The sequence below is a fragment of the Poecilia reticulata genome, linkage group LG17 (assembly GCF_000633615.1).
Source record: "Poecilia reticulata strain Guanapo linkage group LG17, Guppy_female_1.0+MT, whole genome shotgun sequence".
NCBI classification, from domain to species: Eukaryota; Metazoa; Chordata; class Actinopteri; order Cyprinodontiformes; family Poeciliidae; genus Poecilia; species Poecilia reticulata.
The window spans coordinates 28867709-28869881 of record NC_024347.1 but is presented as its reverse complement, the minus strand read 5'-3'; the positions used below and the strand labels follow the sequence as shown (position 1 = coordinate 28869881).

Below are 2173 nucleotides of genomic sequence, written 5' to 3'. Positions count from 1 at the left end.
TCAAAGGACACACTTTACAACGTTCCGCAACCCAAAGAGCAGATTCAACACTTTGGTGACATGCGCCACCACATTCAAGCACTGTCCTACAGTAACATCACAGATCATTCAGTAGAAACGAGAGCAGGTCTGGACTATTTCCTGAACTTCACCTTTTTAACGTGCTGTTCTTACTGTAAAGCTTTAGTGTAGTAAATATTTTTGTCTGTTTTCTGATTGCAGTTAAACAAAAAGCTGATCTGGAGAAGGAAACCAAGCTCACCATCCTGGAGGCTGGAGTCGCTGATGTGAGTCCAACCTTTCGCTTCCTGTTTTCTCTCATAACTCAGATTTAAAGGATTTTACTGCTGAGCCACAAACTATGATTTAAAGATATTTATGGAATGTAGATAGAAAGCTCTTGTTGAATTTTTATCGAATATTGTTGAATGATTTCATTATCTAGTCAGAAAACTTTGTGTTTAAACGTGAGGATCTTCAGATCTCGGCCCAAACAGCAGGTGATCAGACGTTTCTTCTGAAGCAGCTCTGTTTTTATCCATGAAGCTGTTTGTGTGGTTGGTGTTCATATGAATGAAGTAACAGGTTGACCTCAGTCATAATACCAGAGCAATTATAAAATATGTTAAGTATTTATTTTTCTATCCAGGCTGCTGTAAAGCAGGCTTTGTTGAACTTATTACACCTGAATGGAAACTTACTCATTCAGGTGTAATAGCATTATTAGTGGTTATTATTGAGAGATTACTAAATCTAGATGATTATTTATTTATAAATTCAGATGTTAGGTGTAGTGGTAAGTTATCTGTATAGTATTATTAGTTTTACCTCTAAACCACTGACCACAGCATGAATAAAACAACAGAATAAAAACCAAACACTCTTTGAAAGTAAGCAGAACTTCATCACCATCCTTAAAGTTCAGCTTCTCTCTCTCCTCCTGTCGTCTCCTGCACGGTTATTCTCCACCAGCTCAGCCGTAAATGGACTGCTGAGCGTCTGCTCTCCACTATTGATTCAAGAGTTATTTTGTAGCGATGACGGCATGCTGTTCGCCGCGCTCATATAGGAGGAGGGAGCAAGAAATGGTTTTAGAAAACAAGGCTTGCAGGAGAAAAGAGAAAAGTTTGAGGGCTGAAGGTGAGGGATGGACGGAGGGTCTGCTGAGGTGATCAATACCAGACAATTATTGCCAATCGAAGGCATGTTGTAGGAGAGAAAACTATAGAAAACCCTGCCATCTAAAGCTGCAAGACCAAAGGGAAGCAAACATCTGCAGCTCCCAGCCTGCAACACAGCATCCATCATACCCCTCACTCTGTGTTTATTATAGTTTTATCACATACTGTAAAGTGAGAATATTAGCATACTTCATCACACTGACAGGTTGAAAATAAAACAGATGAGAAGTCAGTTTCAGCAGTGGAGAGGAGGCCATTTGTTCACTCGCAGATTTGCAAAGTGAACCTAAAAAAAGGCCCGTCGCTTTGAGCGTGGGGTTTATTTGGCAAGCACACGGGCGAGTTGTCGTTTTCCTGCACGATAATGGCCTGATGTAGTAGTAATGTGAAAATGTGTTATTCCAGTGAAACGATAACGAGGTGAGCTGCATGCAATAAACCCGAAAAGACAAAACAGACGAAAAGTAAAATTAATCATGATTTATTGCAGGGTTGTAAAAGTTTATGCACCTTAGAAAGAAGCCGTGAGCAGGAGTTACCGGCTGAGAGTGGATCAACGTAACGGATGGACTAAGTTTGTGCTCATCCACATGAAATGTGACGAAACATCTACACTCAGAAAATGGCATATTTTACTTTACATATTTGACATCAGATTTCAGACTAATAGTGAATTAAAATGTAATACAGCTAAAAGGTTTAGGTTCTGCATAAATGTATTATTTTTGTTTTGTTTTTTAATTTGCCTGATTAAAATTATTTTGCTTCATTGCTTGATTTCCACTTTTTATCTCCAAATTTACAGCAGTTATTCTGTAAGAATCAGATTTTAACCCTTGTAGGCCAAGGTCTAAATGGCCATTCCGGCGCGCTGTCTTTCTCTTCTCAGTGCGTCAGAGTTCGCTACGAAGCCATGCAGCGATCGCTAGCAAAACTACTACTAACACTACACACACCACAAACTCTAAATAACATACTTACTGTATAAAAAA

General features: G+C 39.2%; 1 protein-coding gene across 2 annotated transcripts in view; it reads left to right on the top strand.

Moving 5' to 3' along the window:
- Nucleotides 1–2173, top strand: part of LOC103480019 (receptor-type tyrosine-protein phosphatase N2-like) — a 166445-nt gene that overhangs the window by 97782 nt on the left and 66490 nt on the right. For both annotated transcript variants that reach the window (XM_008434755.2, XM_017309950.1), the window contains exon 12: nt 223–287. In XM_008434755.2, the coding sequence (XP_008432977.2) occupies nt 223–287 (65 nt within the window). The remainder of the gene's footprint in view (nt 1–222; nt 288–2173) is intronic.